The sequence below is a fragment of the Phyllopteryx taeniolatus genome, chromosome 16, assembly GCF_024500385.1.
Source record: "Phyllopteryx taeniolatus isolate TA_2022b chromosome 16, UOR_Ptae_1.2, whole genome shotgun sequence".
Classification (NCBI taxonomy): domain Eukaryota; kingdom Metazoa; phylum Chordata; class Actinopteri; order Syngnathiformes; family Syngnathidae; genus Phyllopteryx; species Phyllopteryx taeniolatus.
In genome coordinates, this window is record NC_084517.1 from 19657954 (window position 1) to 19677535 (window position 19582).

At 42.1% G+C, this 19582-nt stretch overlaps 2 protein-coding genes across 3 annotated transcripts; one reads left to right on the top strand and one right to left on the bottom strand.

The window, feature by feature from the left end:
* The first annotated feature begins 184 nt into the window (after positions 1-184).
* On the top strand, positions 185-8745 carry LOC133465728 (very-long-chain enoyl-CoA reductase-like). 2 transcript variants are annotated; one of them, XM_061748782.1, is made up of 12 exons: positions 185-1118; positions 1233-1487; positions 2575-2626; positions 2699-2743; positions 2813-2916; positions 4387-4502; positions 4606-4711; positions 5456-5528; positions 5602-5645; positions 5738-5795; positions 5861-5949; positions 7161-8745. In XM_061748782.1, exons 2-12 carry the CDS (start codon positions 1320-1322, stop codon positions 7332-7334), a joined length of 1029 nt encoding a protein of 342 aa, XP_061604766.1. In that variant the 5' UTR covers positions 185-1118; positions 1233-1319; the 3' UTR covers positions 7335-8745. The 2 variants fall into 2 exon arrangements, with proteins under 2 accessions (XP_061604766.1, XP_061604767.1); XM_061748783.1 differs by having other exon boundaries at positions 185-1487.
* A 781-nt stretch (positions 8746-9526) lies between these two features.
* Positions 9527-18676, bottom strand: samd1a (sterile alpha motif domain containing 1a). Its single transcript, XM_061748781.1, has 7 exons — positions 18016-18676; positions 13019-13361; positions 12183-12313; positions 12034-12094; positions 11601-11688; positions 11403-11517; positions 9527-10319 (listed from the first exon to the last, which is right to left on the bottom strand). The coding sequence occupies exons 1-7, from the start codon at positions 18394-18396 to the stop codon at positions 10173-10175; spliced, it is 1266 nt and encodes a 421-aa protein (XP_061604765.1). The 5' UTR covers positions 18397-18676; the 3' UTR covers positions 9527-10172.
* Between the last annotated feature and the right edge of the window lie 906 nt (positions 18677-19582).

Here is a 19582-nt window from a genome sequence, read left to right on the forward strand (position 1 = left end):
TCACTTTTAGCTAGTTTACATCAACTGGGCATGCGCAGCTGTATGATCGTCGCCCTCTTTACGATCAGTGTATTATATTATTCTATTTTTAATATTCTCATTCCGCCCCATTTTTTGACGGTGTTCTACATCCACATTTTACATCCGATCCACACCGTTTCAACTTCAACATGTTCCAAAAATTCACGCCACACACACCATTTCCCACAGTTCCACATTTTTCACCCCCCCCCCCCACCCCTTCATTCCCAATGGAAGATGCTATAAAACACATTCACATCAATCCCACTCACTTTATAAACATTAATTATGCAATTCAACCAATACTCTGTATTAAACATAAAATGTGATTTAGTAATACATTACAAAAAAAAAATGCTGCACTCACAGGCCAGGGAGAGTTGGCAGGAACACAGACAAAATCTCAAGACTTGAGATTATGAAACAAGGTACTTTATGAACAATTTTGCAGTGGGATCAATACTCTGTATTAAATAGAAAATGTGATTTGGTAATACCCAAAAATTTGCAACGCTCACAGCTGAGAAAGGACAATGAGAGATGGCGGTAACACAATCAGACAAAAAAAAAAAAAAAATACTGAGATATGTTTATCATAACATCTTCTGGACACTTTCGGGGACAGCCTTACTTGCTCCTCATGTAAAATCACCACTTGAGAGATCTGCGTAGAGGACATCATTCATGGGACATTAAAGGTCAATAGTAGGAAAGAATAGGTAAACAGGTGGTCCAGGGGTCAGTGGAGTAAGGGGGGTGTATGTGTGTGTCGGCATGTCGAGGGACTTCATCACACCAGATCGGACTTTAAAGCAGGCCTCCTAAAGCCAGAATCAAAGCGGACAGGAGGGGTGTCTTCTAAAGTAGAAGATCGCTGACCCGTGTCCAAGGACCGCACGTCGGTATTTGTCACTGGCCCGACTGCGTACTGTATGCGTGGGCCCAAGGTTACGGCCGAGCTGCTGTGTGAAGAGCAAATCAGGCGGCTTATATTTAGCCTCGCAAATGGCGCTCTGTGGATTATGTCTTGCGGCTCTCCGGTTTCGTCTTCAGCGCCTCTGCCTACCGTGACGGGGGCTGCAGTCTGAGCTATTCAGGTGAGGCTCAATGTCATGTTCTTCCACACCAGTTCGTCTTCCAGGCATTTTTTCGCTCTTCCTTCGGCGCACAAACCCAAAGGATATTTGCGTTTCACCGCCGTCTTCCTCCAGGGGTGAAAGGCTATCCTCGCACCGCTCGTCCCGGACCCACGGACCAGTAGCGCTGGAGGTTGTTCCACCGGACGACTCTTGGGAATCATGGACGTCCTCGCCTTAGAGGCAAAGAATGTCAACGGTTCAGAGCCTGAGAAAAAGTCTTCATCCAGGCCCCGACCCAAACCGCCCAAAAAGCCAAAAAGGATCGTTTACTTTGAGGTGGAGATTGTGGATGTAAAGACCAAGGAGAAACTGCTCCTGCTGGACAAGGTGAGCTTGTTGGCCAGGATCCACTTTTGTTTTAATTTTAGAATTACAAAATATTTTGACATCATTGTCTCGTGATCGCAGATATTTGAAGTCCTTGACCTCACAGAACTAAGACAGCTGAAGAATGTGAAGCATGTTGTAGGTTTTATGGTTCCTTGTGGCACTTTCGCACCCCCCCCCCCAGGATGGCTTTCATGTTTGTGTTTGGTATGTCATTTAGCACAAACTGCTGCGCGCTAAATATGACGTCATAGCAGCGTTACAGTAGGGTGAAGAAAGTCCATGAGATGAAAGAAAGACACCAATGAGGACTATAACGCTGGTTAACACACCACGGAATATGATAGCCATCCCTAGCTAGCTACTACGGTTGTAGTCCAGACCAAGACTAACTCAAGACAAAGAACTTGAGAAGCAGAGAGTAAGTCAAGGCAAGGATTTTATATAGCCAAGAACAAGACTTTAGATTGAGTGAGCACCAAGACTTTGAAGGATTTGAGAACAAGTCAAAACTATGATTTTGGGGAGCCAAGACTGAATCCAGACCAAGACTTTGGGGGATAAAGACAAAGTCAAGACCAAGCATTTTAGGGGATCATAACAAGTAAAGGCCAACACTTTGTGAGTTGAGATCACGTCAAGACCCAAGCTTTAAGGAGCAGCGATCAAACCAAGACGAAGACTTTGAGATTTTAAGACAGAGTCAAGATCAATACTTTGGCAAGTCCAGGCTAAGTCAAACAAGACTTTAGACCAAGTCAAGACCAACAATTCACACTGAGTCAAGACCATGACTTTAAGTAGCCGAGGCCAAGTCAAGACCAAGACATTAGATCAAGTGAAGACCAAGAATTCAGACCAAGTCAAGATCTAGGCTTTAAAGAGCCAAGACAGGGCTTTAGACCAAGTCAAGACCAAAGCTTTAAGGAGCAGAGACCTGGCCAAGACCAAGACTTTGAGGAGCTCAGATTAGTGCTACTAATGTCCTACTACAACACTTTAACTAGTGATATACTATGAATGTTAATAATGTTAACACAGCACTGTTATTAATACTAAAAAAAAAATGTTTGCATTGTGGTTACAGGTGGAGCCAACTGCCACTATTTTGGATATTAAGGCTTTGTTTCACAAATCATGTACGTATGTTAAAGAAAAGAAGAACAGGAGAACATTTAAATGTTTGACCACAAGTTCATCCATTTTGACAGATCCAAAGTGGTACCCGGCCAGACAGTCCCTGCGCTTGGATCCAAGTAGGTCCACCAGTTGCAAGGTCATGTGATCTACAGCTAGCTCTTAATTGGATGATGTTTTATTCACAGAGACCAAGTGTCTCAGGGATGAGGAAGTCCTCCAAACACTTCCTGTGGGAACCACAGCCAGCTTCTACTTCAGGGACCTCGGACCGCAGCTCACATGGGGGACTGTGAGTTCATAACACACGCACAGTGTGACACTTAAAAGGCCATTTGAGGTCGTTTGTCTTCCTCTCACCTCCCGCAGCGCCTAGCTATCCCGGGACATCTAATCTCATGGCCCCAATTCTCTCCTAGGTGTTTATTGCGCCCCCCCCCCCCCATCCCCCAAGCTCTTGTCTCCCTCACTGTGCCACGTTGTTGCCCACTGTGTTGCCCCCATGCTCGCTACCCACATCTACAGTATTTTAGTGCAAGAACTCTATTGATTTCGACAGATATCAGAGATGTTGGAAGTGCACTATGAGGTGGTGGAGTCTGTACTTTGTCAATGCTCAAGCAGTTGGAAGACTGCGGAGCCAAGGCCAAGTCAAGACCAGAGTTTAGACTATGACTTTAAGGGGTTGAGATCATCTCAAACAAGACTGAGCGGAAAAGGACAAGTCAAGACCAAGACATTGCGGAGGCAAGACCAAGTCAAGACCAAGACTTTAAGTAACGAGACCAAGTCAAGAAGGAAACTTGTAGGGGTTGAGATCATCTCAAACCAAGGCAAGTCAAGACCAGCACTTTGAGATGACAAGAACAAGTCAAGATACAAACTTTAAGGAGTTAAAACCAAGTGAAAACCAAGACTTTGAGGGTACAAAACCATGTAAAGACCAAGATTTTAAGTATTTCAGACTAAATCAAGACCAAGACTTTGAGATGACAAGACCAAGACTTCAAGGAAGTGATACCAAAGGCAAGACCAAGACTTTTAAGGAGTTAAAACCAAGTGAAAACCAAGACTTTGAGGGTACAAAACCATGTAAAGACCAAGATTTTAAGTATTTCAGACTAAATCAAGACCAAGACTTTGAGATGACAAGACCAAGACTTCAAGGAAGTGATACCAAAGGCAAGACCAAGACTTTTAAGGAGTTAAGACCAAGTGAAAACCAAGACTTTGAGGAGACAAAACCATGTCAAGACCAAGACTTTAAGGAGCCGAGACCAAGTCTAGACCAAAACCTAATTGAGTTACGATCAAGTAAAGACCAAGACTTCGAGTTCAGAGCAACTCAAGACTTCAAACAGGTGACGACCATGACTTTTGAGGAGACAAAACCAAGTCAAGACCAAGATTTAAGCGGGGGAGACCACGTTCTCATGAGAGAGACTCGGCAACCCCATGTGGAATTCATGTGCCGCATTAATGGATCAAACACCTGCAGTGAATTTTGCCCTTCGGCTCCTTGTTGTAGAACAGCCAGATGTGCAAAAAGTAGCAAAACTGAACAGTTGGACATGTGCATTCAGAAGTTTAGAGAAGGTCAAATTTAAGTTCGCCGCTAAAGGTTCCAGTGAATTTTATGTTTGGTCTGAAATGACAATTTTTTTTGTGAGTTGTGTCGTAATCAAAGTCTTGAAAGGACTTTGAGGCCTTATTCTGTAAAAGGTGCTATCGACTGTATACATTTTTTCTTTGCTTGCTTTAGGTCTTCCTTGCAGAGTGCGTCGGTCCGCTGGTCATCTATTTAATGTTCTACTTCCGCGTCCCCTTCATCTACGCTCCAAAATACGACTTCACCGCCAGCAAGAACTGGGTCGTACAGTCCGTGTCAGCTTATAATTACTTTTTTTTTTTCCCTGTTATTTTATAATCATTACATTTTAAATATGAAAATGTACTTTTTTTTTTTTTTTTTTTTGCACAGTTCTGCTTGCATCTGTCACTCTTTACATTACATCAAGAGGATTTTGGAGACAATGTTCGTCCACCGCATCTCGCACGGGACCATGCCTCTCCGGAACATATTTAAGGTGACTCGGAGGCCGAGATTCGAACCCAGAACCGTTCGACCGTGAGGCAGACGTGTTAACTCCCAATTCCATGCCTATTGCGGGCCCCATTATAAACGACCAATTATAAATATTGCTTGGATGAGTTCACAGGGCTCACACATGAGAAGCCCACAAGCCAACGAAACAAATGATTCTGCAATGAAATCACTGCTCTGGAAATATAAAAAGGCGTGTATCAGCAAATTCTGTTCCTTTCAACCCCCCTGAAAAAGAAATGTGGAGATATATATATATATATATATATATATATATATATATAAACACTGATTCATGGAGACTGCTTCGGAAGTTTTAATGTTGCCAAGACTTTTAAATCCATGTTGCCAATGAAAGCATGTATCTCCAAAATTCAAGTTTTTTTTCCCCCCTAAAAAGCAGGAAGAAAAAAACTACAGACACTGACTTGTCCTTTAAATGAAAGGCTTAGGAAGTCAAGTATGATAATTATTTGATTTACTTTTTAAATTGTAAAAACAACAACAGTTAAAGTCCGTGTTTCAGATATAATATATACATTAATAAAAAAAAAAATAATGACGTTAATTGTAATTGGACAAAAAATGGAATCTAAATTATATAATGGGAAGAATAAAAAACAGCTGCCAGTGGAATGAGTTACTAGTTGTTGTTTTTTTTTGTGGTTCTGAGTTCAAATTTCTGCTAGGAAGATGAAAAATCACCAAATGTGATGAATTATTGCAGAATTGTGGCTTTTACTGGAGTGCCGCGGCCTGGATGGCGTACTACATCAACCACCCGCTCTACACGCCGCCGCGTAAGTGCCCCCCTCATATATTCTCACTCATAAATTCACATTGAATTCCATTTATTTTATTTTTTTTTTTCAGTTTACGGTCAGCAGCAAGTGAATGTCGGACTTTACTTTTTCTTGGTAGGTTTAACATGAAAATCAAGGCTGTCAATCGAACTACGCGCTCATGCTAGGATGTTCTTGTTAATAATTTTTTTTTTGTATTGACGAAGTTTTGCCAACTTGGGAATTTCTCCATCCACGTCGCGCTTCGGAACCTCAAGCAACCCGGTAATTCAGCAGTTTACTATAGTTTTTTAAAACTGAAGAAATATCTAGGTTTCCTGTCATCTCAGGTTTAAAAGTCAAGAAGATTCCTTACCCGACGAAGAATCCCTTCACGTGGATTTTCTGGCTGGTGTCTTGTCCAAACTATACGTATGAGGTAAGAATCAACAAAAAATATGCAATGCCAAAATTGTTTTAGGAAAAAGTCACAATACAATTCACAATGTTTTTTTTTTTTTTTTTTTTTTTTGGCAACTTATGAAAATAGATTCTGCACACCAAAAAGAAATTCAGGCTGGACAAATAATTGGTCCCTGTGAAAAGCATGTATCGCCAAATTCTGTTAGGTTAAGAACAGGAAATACAAGTTTTTTTTAATTGTACAATGACAAAATGTTTGCAGTTATCTAGATTCAACTTCATCTGTCTTAATATTTATTTCCTGAAGGTATCCTTGTGTAAGGTGTCCCAAAAAGCACCTATATAAAAATAATGTTCATTAGCTTTCAAGTTGCTCGTTCCAAAGTGAATGCTAGCCAATAAAAAAAACGCCACTCAAAATTTTGTGCGTTGTATATTTTTATCTAAAATTCAACAAATACAAAATGTTCTTTAATAGAAAAAAAAACTCCCTACATTTTTATATATATATTTTTTTAATGAAGACAAATTAATCATGTCTCTAAACAATGATAATAATGACCCAGTAACTAAAACATAAATGATCAATGTCTGCTCATGTTCAGTACGTCTGAAAAGTAAGATTAGCTTGAATGCTAGTGCTAATTAACCATCACAATGGGTGTCCTGGCTAGTCCACGATGTATCATAGACCCCTACAGTAGCTGATTCGTGGTTGCCATGGCAATGACCATTCTGGTACTGTACTTATTACAAGCCCTGGACTAATTTGAAAGCACAAAAATATTACATACAGTCAGCCGTGACAAAAGTATTCACACACTGTATCCTTCAGTAGAAGTACGCCACTATGTAGCATTATGCAGTTTGAAGAATAACATTGTGCTTAAATATTGGGAAATTAAAAAAATGACTTTATGATTCAGGACGTATTGCATGAACAATTTTACATGAAAACTTTACGTACATAAAAAAAAAAAAAGAAAAGTAAAGCAGTTTGTAAAAGCGAAATGCAAATGCATTGAACTTAAAAGTTAAATACAATTGAATTGGACTTAGACTGTGATTCTTTCGCATAACACTAGAAGGAGCCTCTGTACAAAGGATCATTGCGCTAGCCGTAGTTGTACAGTCGTTGAATGAAGGCTGCCAAATCTGGGCGGGTGGTTTGACAGCAACGTGCGTATCTGATTTTTGTAACGTGCATATGCGTGTTTGTGTGTTGAGGTGGGCTCGTGGCTGGGCTTCAGCGTGATGACGCAGTGCCTGCCCGTGGCTCTCTTCACGCTGGCCGCCTTCGTGCAGATGAGCGTGTGGGCCCGAGGCAAACACCGCGGCTACTTGAAGGAGTTCAAGGACTATCCCACCCTGCGCTCCCCCATTCTGCCCTTCATCCTCTAGAACGCCACACCGCCTCGGCGGGGGGGAGGCGACCTTTTTCCTATCAGGGGCCATTTGTGTTCAAATCCTCCCAGAGTCATACGAAATGTATGCAAAAAATATAATGTAATGAATGTTTATTATTACACATTTTGAGCAATTTGTTCTATTTGTTTTGACATTTGCATGGCGATCTGTGTACTGGATGGACCGCCACCATTTGGAGCGCGCAAGGTTTGGCTGCTTTAAAGTCTTAATTTACGGAGAAAGTTTTTATTTTTGTTATTTTGCTACATTGCTTGGTTTTGAAAGTATTTCTACATGTCAGTTGGCTGCTACTGTTGGCAGGGGTTTCACCACATACAGCGAAAAGTGATATTCTTTTAAGCTTTTGACTTATGAAACAAGTTTGTTTGACCACCGGCATCATGAAGTGCTTTCACGGAAACATTTGATGCGGAAGTGATTTTTTTTTAAATTACCTTATTTAATTAATTAAAAATTAAACTACCAAGTAAATCTTTTGTTATCTGCTTACTTGTCTGGCTAATTTGCAAAAGTTCATTATGGTGAACTGCCACATACTTGCACGAGTTCAGCAGTTGCAAATTTTTTTTTGGGTGGGGGACCCTTTCAGTTCTTGAACCTGTCATGTATCAAGTGCATGTACTGATGGTGCTGTGGTACATGCTGCTGTAGATCGCATGGGTTAGATTTCTGGCCGGTGTTAAGCCTGGGTTTAAAAAAAAAAGAAAAAATTGGGTGGGTTGCGCCAGGAAGACCATCCGGCATAAAAACTGTGCCAAGCAAATCATGCCAGTGACTTGCTGTAGCGACCCCCGATGGCCACAACAACACGGGGTCAAGTGCATATTTGGCACAGAGCAGAGGCGCAAGGATCCAAACGGGGTCAAGTGGGCCGTAGCCAAGCAACGAAAATAAACTTTTAAAACGATACTCCCAGGGTTTTTTTGTGTATTTTATTTTTTTTTGTACTCTACTGATGTGATGAAAATGTCGTCATAGTCGATCAATCAATGTCAATCATCATTGATATTTTTTCACGACAGGACCGCGGTGCCCAACCTTTTTCTGCGGTACAGACCGGTTTCACATGACAAGATATTTCGTCGGCTTGGCATAGTAACAAAGAAAAACAAAATGATTAAAAATACAACTCACCATTGCGCTGAATGTTGTAATTAGTGGGAACTTGCGCATGTTTCTCTTGACATGCCGGTCTCATCTTGTGTCCCATGATGTAGCCGGGCTCCAAAAATAGTCTGTTGAGTATCACTGTTTCTTTTTCACTTGTTCATTTATTGTATTTCAAGATAGATTCAAGTGTTGTGAACGGACACAAATGTCGCGATGTTGGTGCGTGTTGTATCGTACAACTTCGAGGATGAATAAAGTTCTTGTTAGCACAGTTGCCTGCGCGTTACTGGACATAACTTTTTGGGCTTTTGACTTTGCGTCGCTACTCTCGTCCCCTCGCCGCCAGTCCCGTGGTCGCATTTAAATGAATCATTTAAGATGAGCGGCAATGGGAACGGCCGAAGCTAGCGAGGCTAACAGCTATTCTCAACCGCAACCGTTTTATTTTCGGAATCTCTGAATGTAGACTGTGGCGCTTTATTTGTCAAACATTTCGCTGCTCCACGAGCGTTATAGTCGATTTCAAGCATTAAATGTCGATGCGTAGTAGTAAAGTCGACTAGTCGACTAATCGGTTCAACCCCTATCATGTAGTATCGCTCTCTTTACTACGCAGTTACATTTTTATTATTATCCCTATTCTATATTAAACATAAAATACATCCGAGTAAAATGGACCTGCGCACAGACTTGGGCTGGAGTTTGGTGGGCTTTCTCCCGTTAAATGTTAATCCGCTGGCGCAAATATAATCCTACCGTTCGTGCTTGAGAGTAGGCCCATTAGGAAAGAGTCAACATCAAGCATTAAACATCAATGCGTAGTAAAGTCGACTAGTTAACTAACTGGTTTAACCCATACTGTACAGTGTTATTTTTCTTATTTAAAAAAAAAATAAAAAATGTTTGGAACATATTAAATACATTTCTATTCATTTCAATGGAGAGAGTTGATTTGAGATAAAAACAACAAATGGAACTGCTTACAGAAAACTAGGCCCACGTTGCATGATTGTACTGAAAATATCATTTTTCCACACAAAAATTAAACAAATAGGTTGAACGGAGGCGTGAGCTTTATTTGCGACTCTTGTCGGAAGCATGTACTGATTGATAAAAACAAACAAAAAAACTAGCACACCCAATGGAATGTTATACACTTACAATGGCTGACTCGTATCACAACCAAGACAAAGCGTCAGACGAGTGATACACAAAATATTGCATGTGGTCCACCGCGTTGGTCTTAAAACCTCAATATTACCTCCTTGTCTGTTTATCATCACGCCACTCACAATGCAAAGGAGTGAGGTAAATTAAGGGGAGAAACGAACACGGGACGTCACGTGTCAGCAGCTACACGGAACACGCGCGTGTTTTGTTTTACCTGCGTGACTTTGGTGGGAGCGAAGAGTCAGAAGAGAGTCACGGTCAGGAAGTCCACAGGAAGTGCACGTGTGGCTTTTCTTAAAGGGCCACTGCTCCTTTTGCACGGGTGAAATGAGGATCTTCATGAGAGGTAGGATGATTGTTTTTTTTTTTTGTTTCGTTTTTTTTTCATTGTCACTGGTCCTCTCCTTCTTCCACGCATCTTCTTCATATATACAGTACATAGAATATATGCGATGATGTGTGGCAGGATCCTGGTGGAAGTATTTTTTATTTTATTTTTTTAAATGTCCTCCCCATTGTCTGTGCAATCCATCAGAGGTCGTCGCATTCCAAGAAGTGGCTCCTCTGCAGCACCTTGATGTGGCGCTCGTAGATTTTGAGCGCGGGGCCCAGTCGGATGGACAAGCCGGTCAGCACGTCGCTGCGCTGCATGAGCAGCAGCGACTTGCCGTCGATCTCCTGCGGGCGCACAGAAAAAAGGACGCGTCGTTAGGGACGGTAAGCATTAAGCTACTTATGGTAAATGACATAAACGCAGCATTTTCCTCATATAGTGGCCAAGATAATGTACCTTGAATGGGCCACACAGGTCCATTATTGTTCAGGCCTTTTCGAATTATATCATCTCTGATTTTTGGGGGTTGTTTATTTACAGTGTATAATAATGAAATAATTACATTTAATTCTGATTCCAAAATGATTTCTAATAACGACATTTCAGAAAATAATTCAATTGTAAAAAATGTTATGTTTTATCATTACAAAATGATTTATAATATGCAAACATAAAACAATCATTACATTTAATATTTGATTTTTTTTTAATCATATAAAACAATTTAGACTGGATTTTTATATTAAATGTTTTAGACTAAAATATATTTTTGTATTTTTCACAAATGCTATTTGACATAATATATTACTCTTATAATAAATGTATTTTATATATAATTTAATATGATTGCATAATTTACTATATTCTAAATTCCAAAATAAGTCCATATTTAACAATGAATAAATATTATTACACAATATGATGCGTTTTATTCTTCCAAAATAATTTACTATTACATAGTAAAAATATATGATTAATAAAAACAAATATTGTGCATTATAAAATATAAATATATATATAATAATATAAATAATAATGTATCAAATTTTGTTTTTCCAAAATATATTTAAATAATATATTACTGTATAATATTAAAATACATACTGTTAGGAACATTTTAAAATACTATTTAAATACTTAGTATTCTATTTATTAACAATTTAATCATTTCTGTTAGCATGTCTCTGACGTTTCACATCACAGTTAAAGTTAGCATTCAACTAGCAGACTTTTATGAGATGAAAGGATATGATTTGGTTTTTTTTTGTGTTTAAATACAAAATGTTAGTTTTTCTTTCGTCAGTTTTACAGCAAACTTCAAGTGATAATAACTTGAAGCAAGCATGTTTTGCCTCTTATATGAAGAAGTATAACAATAATAATATTGCAACAAAATGGTCACAGGGACGAACAGAAGGAGCACCCACCTGCGTCCGAAACGCCAGCGCCTGCTCCGGAAAGCCGGCGTCGGCGAAGTAACTGGCCACGTCGGCCACGGTCCACTGCAGCAAGTTCTGACTCATCTTCTCCTTCTTCACCGAGCTTCCACCGCAAAGAGGAAGATGTTATTTGTCACATTTTTTTGACAAGTTTTGAAAAGGTCACAGTTGACTGCTGAGACTCACACGTCGTCGCTTTTATCGTCGCCGTTCACGTGAACACTCACGCCTTGCGCGAAGGAAGCGAGCGTGTCCGCATTCTCCTTTGAAGTACCTGTTGATAAAACATGTTTTTTTTTTTTCATCCCGTTTTGAACCTTTTAACCCCCGTGCGCTATGATGTAATGTAATGTATTATGTAACTGCATGTTATGTATGTATTTGTACTTGCTTTGATTTATGTACTCTGCTGTCTGCTGCCAGGTCAGAAAGAAAAACAAAATAAAAATAAAGTCTCTATGATAGGCTGTCATGTATTTGCACTGCATTAACCAAATTAACCTCTGTTGAGTAATTCGGATGCCATTTCGGCTCGCGAGCAGCAGCTCTCAGCAGTCGGTCTCGAATTCTGACGGGCATCGCGTTCTCTAGTTATCGTGATTACTTTTGTGCAACTCACAATCGTCTGACGACGACAGAGTCTGCGCTCGAGCCTCGGACGAGTCGCCGCCGCTCCTCCCCTGGAAGAAAAATCAAACGTGAACACAGTCAAGTCAGGATGAGCAGGAAACAGGAAATGAACAACAGGAACGGGAGCGCGCGCTTTACCAGTTGCACGGCGTAGTCCGGTACTAGCTGGTCCGAGAGGGGGCTGCTGTCCTCCATCTTGTCCTCCTCCTTCACGTTGTCCTTGGGGGCGCTCAGGCAGACGGACGCGGGGTGGACTGTCGCTACACACGCTAAAAACAGAGGTGGGACAAAGTCACAGATGTGCAAGCACTCCTCCATTGTGTCCACACACAGTGGTGCCTTGAGATACGAGCCGCCGTCGGACCGATTTTTTTTCTTTGACTTGCGATGCGGACTTGTACGGTAGCAGTGAACTCGACTCCCCGCACTTTAGAAATCAACAGCATTTTGGAAAACTGAACAATTCATCAAAAAAGGAGGCTTCATGCTGTTGAATGCCACAAACATAAAACAAACTAATCATTTATGTACAGATATACACCCTGTGTATTTAAAACAACCCAAAAAAGCCCTAAAGAAAAGCCCCGGTAGCGTAGTGCTAACGCTAATTAGCATCTTAAATTGCGGCGCTTAATCCCATTCAGCAAAAGACTGAACACAAACAGTTCTGCAACAACATGTACAAATACAATACAACGGTAATCAAATCATAATCATGTATTCTTTATCCTCTGCGTAGAATGACTAACATTAGTGGTGTACTGATGAGCTGCGAGAGGAGTGGAGACAAATCCCAGAATTCAAGTGGGGTTCATAATAACGCCTCAATGAACAGTATGTCCGTCTGTCTGTCTCGTGCTGCCCCCAGGTGGCCAAGGGGGGCACACCAGCATTCAAATGATGCATTGGGACAAAAACTGTTGAATTCTATTTAATTATGTCATTACTATGTTTAGGTGATGTTGTTGCGTTACCTTTGTCTAGGTGCATTCCCTGGTCGCAGCCAGCGACCCCGTTGACCCCGTTGGCCCAGTCATGTGCGAGTGCGAGGGTTCTGGGGCTGGAGGGGGGCAGGGAGCTGGGCCTGGCGGCGGCCATTTGGGAGGAGGGGGCACAGTCTCCACCAGAGCCGGGGTTTGGAATGGGCCCGGGCCCGGGCCGAGCGTGGGAGGGCGAGCAAGGGGCGGACACCGCTCGCAACACGGCCGCCGGCGCCGTGCACACGGGGGCGGGGGAGGGGGAGGGTCCGTCGCGACTCTCGTCGCCTCCCTCCTCGTCCACGTTGCTGTCTGTGTCCATCGCCATGGAGGTGTCGGCCTGGAAGAGTTAAAAGCAGCTCTTGAATGCTGTGAACATTGGCACTTATTACATACATCTGGACTGGAAAACGATGTCAGCAGAAAGAATTCTCCCCAAAATGGACTCAGTAGTCATTTTAGGCTTGTTATTTGATGACATATCTGATTTTCACCCAGATATAGTCGCCTATAATGAAAGTCTGGATTTTATTATTTTTTTTTTTTTGGGTTGTATACATTTGAGTAGGCTCGTCTTACTAAAATGGATCACGAAAATGCTTTGCTGCAGACGAAAAGCAGCCGCATGACGTAAGCGCGCACAGATTTATTTCCGGGTTTTGTCAGCTCAGTGGTTTTTTTTTGTTGTTTTTTTTTTGTCTTGCTCGGTCGGCTGTTAGGTCAAGCAGAATGGAAGATCTGTATCCCTTTTTATGCCGGAACAGTTTTACTGTGTGACGGTGGAGTGTCAGCTCAGTGTTGTATTGTTTGCATTGCTCACCTTAGAAAACGTATTCGGGAAGATGACGTGACACAGGCGTTTGCTTTTGTGAAGCGGAAGGCTTTTTGTACAGTCGGCGGCAGCGTGCGACCGCAGCGGACTTTTATATATGAAGACCATAACATGCGGTTATATATTTACTGTTCCTCAAGTGATTGCACTCTCTTAGTTTTGTTGAATCTGTTTCCAAAGCAAGTTTGACAACAGCATCTCCCGTCATGCACTCAAAATTTCTGAGCGGGACTGCATGATGTACCGTAATTTCTCGTGTATAATGTGCATTTTTTTAACCCCAAATATTGTAAAAATTCAATAGTGCACATTATACATAGGTAGAGGAGAAAATGAAAAAAAGACTTTCACATTTTATCAATGTATGCCGCCATCTAGAGGTTATGAAAAAGCTGTACACTTTCATTTCACCGCCCCCTAGATTATGAAAAAGTTGTACACTTTCATTCCAATATGACGAGTCCATATGACTGAATATATGTACAATTCTGCTCATAAGTTTACATACCCAGGGAGCGTTTGTGAATTATTATTTTTTTTTAAATGACTGATGACTGAATAACAACCATCATTCATTTCTTTATGGTTATGTTTTGTTTAATGATAATGCTTTCTGAAATGCTTGACAGTTGAATTTCAATCTCATTAAAATAAAATTAAATGTGTTTTCGCCTGGTGCTTCAGGTTTTCTCAAAAGAATGTTACAAATTCTGCCTGGATAATCAAACATATGAACACAACTGTGTTTTCTCATTTACTAAATAAAAGTAGTAAAATTGTGAATGTCAAAATAAGAGCAAGTAAATAAAAATAATAATAAAGTATTGTGTGTACAAATAAGGTGTTTAACTACAGAATAATGATTTGAAAAAACTAACAAAATACAGATAATACTTCATGTTTTGATCATATGGCTAGAAGCAAAATCATGCATTATACATAGGTAGAAGGGTTTTCCAGAATTTTGAGGTCAAGTTTGGGGGCGCGCATTATACATGGGTGTGCATTGTACATGAGAAATTACGGTAGTTATTCTTATTAGACTCCCAGGATTTTTCAAGATACACGAGCTCGAACTTTCTGGCCAAAATGGTTATGAAATATTGAACTTGTTATAGAAGATCCAAATAATCTCGTTGCAGGGTATGTATAGGGATAGCTGTTGATATGACGTGATGCATTTAAACGCAGTATAGTCTGTATTGAATTTCTTCAATGTGCATTTCAACATGTAGGAATGTAAAAATGTTTACAATTTTTGTTGCAGATGTTGCAATTTTTTTAAAACCGTTTTTGAATCCGTTTTTTTTTTTTAATTTTTTTTTTTTTTTTTTTACACAATACAACCACTTTTGTGTATGTTATATGCAAAACAAGTATGTACACATGTGCAGGGGGGGGGGGAGAATTTCAGCGAGTGGAGTCAAGTCATGACTTGGTTTCAGCGAGTCGCAAGTCAAGTCGTACAATCTTCTTCCAGTCGCAACATATATTGAAGAGGTACAGTAATAACATATTTTTTCACAAATCATAACACTGAAAAAAGTATTCACACCGTATAAAAGTTCAATGAACAACAACTGAGATTATGATTGATTGAATTTATTGCACTGAATTGTTTTAAAGTTGTATTTCAAACACAATTTAACTCAACTTTTCTGACCAAACTATGCTGTGTACTTTCTGATGACAGCCTTGTAAACTCCTATTATGAAAATTATATTAACACGCAGCTACTCACAAATGTGTACTATACTTACTCATCTTGAATTGCACTTTTGTCAACGACTTTTTTTTAATCGCTGCGATCGTAATGCAAAGTCATCCGATACAGCGGACAAATAACGCACTTGGCATTTTCTAGCGCCGACTCTTTCATCATGCCCGCAAACGTCTCTGCAACTTTTTTTCAATTTAATCTCCACAATTTCTTTCTTTCAAAAAAACAAACAAACAAAAAAAGGCAAACTGTATTAATTAAAATGCAGATTTCCAACTCTAAACGAGATGACTTGTCAAGTCACATAGTTCATGTCAAGTCTCTTGGCCACCAAGTCAAAAGTCAACCCTTTCTAAAGTATTTGGCGAGCAAGTCGCAAGTGATAAAACTGGTGACTCGAGTCGACTCGAGTCAAGTCAATTGACTCGAGTCTCCCTCGTCTCTGTTTATAAATGTTGCTAAATGAGTAGCTTCCAGCACGTGCCCCTCCATAGTATAGTTTTGTTTTCTCACTAGTTTAGTCTCGACCACTTCCTGTCTCCAAGACGTTGGCAATTCCCGAATTGCGCACGTCCTAAAAGAAAAGCCTGCTCGCTCCCAGTGGTTTTCAAGGCAAGACGATTGTTGACAAGTGGGGGGAAAAAATGCTCGTGCACATGTCGCAGTTTGACCTCCGCGGTGCTAAATCATTAGCTGTTACGCAGAGTAGGACGCAACTTCGAAGAAGGATGAGGAAAAGACAAGGAAAAAAAATAAATAAAAACGTTTCTTTTTGGACGGGGCGGGTCGTGAGCGGGCTGAGCTGCTGCGTGTCCTGGAGCGCGCAACCCTCCTCCTCCTCCTCCTCCTCCTCCTCCTCCTCCTCCTCTTCCTCCTCGCCGCATTTCACACAACTTTCACCCCCCCCCCCCCCCCCCCACCCCCTTCAAAAAAAAAAAAAAAAAAAAAAGATCAACCCAGAGCATGTGGCGCTACAAACACACGCCGATGTGATCCGAGTCGCTGGATGCATCCACGAATAATCGATGTATTGCAAATGACAAACGAGGAAGGGCCGATGGGAGGTGCTTTTCGTTGTTTTCCTTCCAAGTGCGCATGCAGTTTGAACGTCTCGCCATTGTGCGTGCGTGGTGCGGGCGAGGGAGAAGGGCGTTTTTTTTTTTTTTTTTTTTTTCTTTTAGGGGAGGGGGGGGCAAAAAAAAAAGAAAGAAACGAAAACTCGACTTCAAAGCGACGTGCATGCAGCACTATTTTGACTTTGGACAAGTCCGTTATCGGACACGTCACGTTGTCACATCGGGGTGATGCACAGCACGTGTTTTGCGTCGCCCTTTTTTTCTCTCTCTTTTTTTTTTTTTTTTTTTTTCTCTTACTCGACGTGATCGCGGCTTAACCCACATCGGACGGAACGCCGGCCGCATGCATCCAGCCAAGCAAGCTTGCGGTTCTCGGCGTTTCCACTTTCATATCGAAATGCTGCAAAAACTAAATTAATAATAAGAAACTAAAAAAAAAAATACAATCGCGCGGAAGTAGGCTGCTGTAAACCTGCTTTCGCTGCATGTCCGATAATGGACGCAGGGGCTCGACTTCACGCGTCGCCCAGTCACGCGTCCCAAGGTTTAAAAAATAAAAAAGTGACGCAAGACACTACCACAGCACAATTTACAGTTTATCCACACGATCAATCGCTGAAATGGGATTTCAAATAAAGCGATGTCACCTTTGGAAGTGAGCCGGGGGAGGTTTGTAGTGTTGTAATGAATAAAACGTGTCTTCAAAAACACATGACGCTCAAAAAACAAACAACGTCCTCGCGTCTACTGTATTTTTGACACTTTTTTTTTTCCCGGGTTGATAACTTTACATGAACCCAAAAGCGTCTTTCCGGCTGGTTATGTCAAAATAAAATCAACTTCTATAAACTGTGGTCAAGTCGTTGACTTGTGAAAGGCCACTTCCGGGTTTGACGTGTGTGTACCGACGGCTAACTTGACCGACGCCCCACCGTAAAAAGCTCCACGAACGCCGACTTTTAGCCACGTTTCGAGCTCAAAACCGTCGCTTCCCGTCGAACGGGGGGATGATTTAAACCACTCGCGGGTGTGCTCGGGTGGCTTTTCAGTGGGCAAAAATGGACGTGACTTTGCTCGCACGCGCACCTTCTTCATCACCCCCTCCTCCGCCGCGGTAGCGCTCAACCGCCGCTCCCCGTTTGCGGCATTCCTTTTCTGGGTACACTTGCAAACCACTCCCCGCTCAAGACACATTAAAGACGTTTTGGGATAATGCATTAAAAGATTAAAAAATGTGTATATATATATATATAAAATTTTAAAAATACGCCAAGCGGGGTTTCGTCCCCCCACCTGTAAAGGGAATTATAATTTAAAAAATGTAATTATAATATAAATTTTAAAAAAAGAAAGGAACGTGACTAACCTCGTCGTCGTCGTCGTCCGGGTCCGCGGGGCCGAGCGCGCTGTCCCCGTTGCTCAAGTCCGAGTGACTGGCGTCGTTGACGGCCGCCGCCGCTGACGTCGCCGCCGCGGCAGAAGCCGTCGCCGTCACCGCGTCGTCCTTCTTGCGGCACCTCCGCTGAACCTTGGCGGCGTTCCGGTACGAAATGGAGCCCTTGTAGTTGACTTTGAGCACCGTCTGCTCGCGTATGAGCTTCTCCAGCTCGCCGCACGTTTGGTCGGGCTCGCAGCCGTGACGTCGCCGGACCATTCGGCAGATTCGCTCCAAGTCCGGCCGGGCTTTCCGCGACCGCAGCGAGTCGATAGTGTCCAGAATCCACTCGCGGTACTTTGCGTCGGACATTTTCCTCCTTCTTTTTGTGTTATTATTATTTTTTTTTTGAGGGGGGTTGTGGAGAGGCGAGGGTGGGTGGGGGGGTCTTCCCTCTCTGGTGCGTTAGTTGCAGCGGCGGAGAAGCGGAAACCTTCGGCCGTCCGCTTGCCTGCGTCTGGCTCGTGCGCTTAAGGTGGACCGGCTGAGTTGCACCCAAAAGTTTCGCCCTCCCTTTCTCGCTTAAGGTGGAGCATACGGCGACGCGCGACTCAACAAAGTCAGAGCACGTTTTGGAAGTAAAAAAAAAAAAAAAAAAAAAGCAATTAAAACAAAAAAGCCAGCGGGGGGCAGCGTTGTAATCTCAGCAGGCTATAAAACGTGTCTTAAATAACACAGGACGCTCGGAAACGGTCGACAATGTTAGTTAGACAATGTTTTTTTCACCCCTTCTGGTTATTAAGCGCAAGTGAATATATAAACGTAGTTCCGGCACGTTGTGTCAAAGGAAAAATCCGCCACTATGACTTTTCATTATAATGACCGCTATTGTGAAAATAAGACGCGATCTACTTCCGGGTTATCGCTGGCTAGCTTGCCTGTCACAGTTAAGACGCTGCTCGGCTCGTGCGCTTAAAGGTGGACCGGCCAAGTTACCGAGCAAAAGTTAAACAATGGGACGGCACGGTTGAAACCAACCGAAATCGTGTCTTCAATAACAAAAGTCACGAAGAATACGGCCGGCAATGTTACATTTAAGGCGAATTTTGACACTTTTACCCCAACACGCTCCCTCCTTGATAGGCTGAGGCGAACACAATTGCGTATTTCCGGCGCGTCGTGTAAAAAAATAAAAGCTAGGAAGATTGGTTTGCGTTGGAATGACTGCAATTGTGAAATGGAACGCAGCTCACTTCCGGCTTTGAAGCGCAAGCTGCGTCTGTCTCGTTTCGCACTCTCGCGCTCCTTCTGTCTTTCTTGCGCTCAAGATGCCCGTTTGTATAATCTCGTCAAGCTAAAACGTGTCTTAAGTAACAATGACGCTCGACGACAAACGGCACTACAACGTCCTCGCGTCTTCAATTCTCACTTAACGGCGTTGTTGTTTTTTGGGGGGGGGGGGGGGGGGGGGGGGGGACTTTTTATGCCTCTCGTTGATACGCCTGGGTGACCATAAACGCGCTTCCGGCACGTTGTGCCAAAATAAAAGCAACGAAGA